The sequence below is a fragment of the Mandrillus leucophaeus genome, unplaced genomic scaffold (assembly GCF_000951045.1).
Source record: "Mandrillus leucophaeus isolate KB7577 unplaced genomic scaffold, Mleu.le_1.0 Scaffold98, whole genome shotgun sequence".
In the NCBI taxonomy this organism is placed as follows: Eukaryota; Metazoa; Chordata; class Mammalia; order Primates; family Cercopithecidae; genus Mandrillus; species Mandrillus leucophaeus.
Window position 1 is genome coordinate 3337062 of NW_012110696.1, and position 2095 is coordinate 3339156.

The 2095-nt window shown below is 55.0% G+C and overlaps 1 protein-coding gene across 1 annotated transcript in view; it reads left to right on the forward strand.

The window, feature by feature from the left end:
* Positions 1-515, forward strand: part of LOC105532706 (tubulin beta chain-like) — a 12433-nt gene extending 11918 nt beyond the window's left edge. Inside the window, exon 3 of the mRNA XM_011970933.1 lies at positions 5-515. Within this exon, the coding sequence (XP_011826323.1) occupies positions 5-515 (511 nt within the window). The remainder of the gene's footprint in view (positions 1-4) is intronic.
* The last annotated feature ends 1580 nt before the right edge of the window (positions 516-2095 follow it).

The window sequence follows — 2095 nt, forward strand, 5'->3', positions numbered from 1 at the left end:
CCAGCCGGGGCAGCCAGCAGTACCGAGCCCTGACGGTGGCTGAGCTTACGCAGCAGATGTTTGATGCTAGGAATATGATGGCAGCTTGTGACCCCCGTCATGGCCGCTACCTAACGGCGGCTGCCATTTTCAGGGGTCGCATGCCCATGAGGGAGGTGGATGAACTGTTCATTCAAAATAAGAACAGCAGCTACTTCGCTGACTGGCTCCCCAACAACGTCAAAACAGCCGTCTGTGACATCCCACTCCGGGGGCTAAAAATGTCAGCCACCTTCACTGGGAACAACACGGCCATCCAGGAGCTCTTCAAGCGTGTCTCAGAGCAGTTTACAGCAATGTTCCGGCGCAAGGCCTTCCTCCATTGGTATACCGGCGAGGGGATGGATGAGATGGAATTTACTGGGGTGGAGAGCAACATGAACGACCTGGTTTCTGAGTATCAACAGTATCAGGATGCCACAGCCGAGCAGGAGGAGTTTGAGGAATATGCTGAGGAGGAGGAGGAGGCGGCCTAGAACTTTCCTTTTCTAGGTAAAGGGGGGAAGCAGTGTGGATTCTTTACTGTGTTCTGACTGCCATGTGTCACTACGCACTTGTTTGTGTCTTCACCTCTCCTCCTGCTGCATTTTAAAGCAATTTTATAGAATACGATTTTGCTGAATAAAGTATTCTCACAGCATCTGGCTTCACCTCCAACTTCTATCTATGGGCCCCCCTCCGGCTACTGCTGCCAGATTTGCATGGTCGTCCTGCAAGGCTGAAGCTATCTGGGTTTGTCGCGTGCCCCGGAACAAGCATTCCAGTGGCTCCAGGAGGGGTCGGCATGGGCTGTGGACATGGCAGACAGGCTTCACATAAACCTGGGGATGCCCTGGGCCTTGGGCGGCTATGTGGTGGAAAACCTGTTCTGAAGGTAAGCCTTGGCTTATCCCATGTTCCAGACTTCTAGGGGACCAGATGGTCCTGTTTCTGGAACCCCCTAAAAGTGGTCAGTGACCCTGGTGGGAAATGTTCCCAAAGTCCCATCTCAGGGTAGGAATGTGGTCAGACAGCTGGCTCTGAACCAGCAATGAAGGGTGGGCAAGTAGGACCCCAGCCACTCCATCACCATGACGGCCTCGATGTGTTTGTGTGGCCTCATTCTCTTGAGGTGGGTATGGGATATCTGGCAGGGACTAGTGGGCAGAAATCAAGCCCAGTGTATACTCACATGCACTGACCCCTATGTAGAAGGGGATTAGGTCCTGGGGGCCATAGATGGCAGTTGCTGGGCCTGTGTGCTCGGGGCAGTCTCTCCAGAGGCACAGATGGGGGTTTCTGAACAGGACCTGAGGAGACGGGCAGGTGCTCACAAATGCTGCTTCCCCCAACTGGCAGCCAGTGCAAAAAACGCCCGAGTGGAGGTCAGACCTGCCCAGTCTGGAGGGCTGATGCTCTCTGGAAAGGTGGCTAATGCGTACTGTCTGCTGTCTCTGTCCCCCTCTCCAAAACTTCAGGGCAAAAATAATCAAAGATCGTCAGGATGAGACTGGTGAGGGTGTGCACCTTTGCGGATAGGCCCTTTAGCCTGGCAGAGTCTCCTCCCCAGGCTTCTCGGGGAGCCTGGACTTCAAAGCCTGCTTTGGGGAAGCTGTCAAATAAGAGATACGTGTGTGAGCTGGGTGCCGGGCAGCATGCATGGACGGTGCTCTTCTACCTGGCTCTTGTAGAACTTGTCCATGGCCTGTGTGATGGTCTCTTGGTAATTCCCACCCCCACCCCCATCACACAGATGAGATGAAGCCAGCATGGCCTGGGGGTGGACAGATGTTCAGGTTCTACCCCAGGTCCCCTGGACATACCCACCTGCCTCCGACGTGTCGGGGAAACAGGTGAGGCCCCTTTTTGTTCTCTGAATGTTGGCAATGGTCTATTGCAGCCAAATGGGAACAGGCAGGCAGGAGAGTGCCTCATCTCGAAAGAAGTGGCTCCTGGAAGCAGCTGGGAGGGGGCAGATGTCCCCCATACTCCCCCCCAACCTGTCCTTGGAGCAGGAAAAGGGGCCTCTGTGACAGCCCTGCTCAGTGGCTCTCACTCTGAGGGGTGTCCTTGCCCA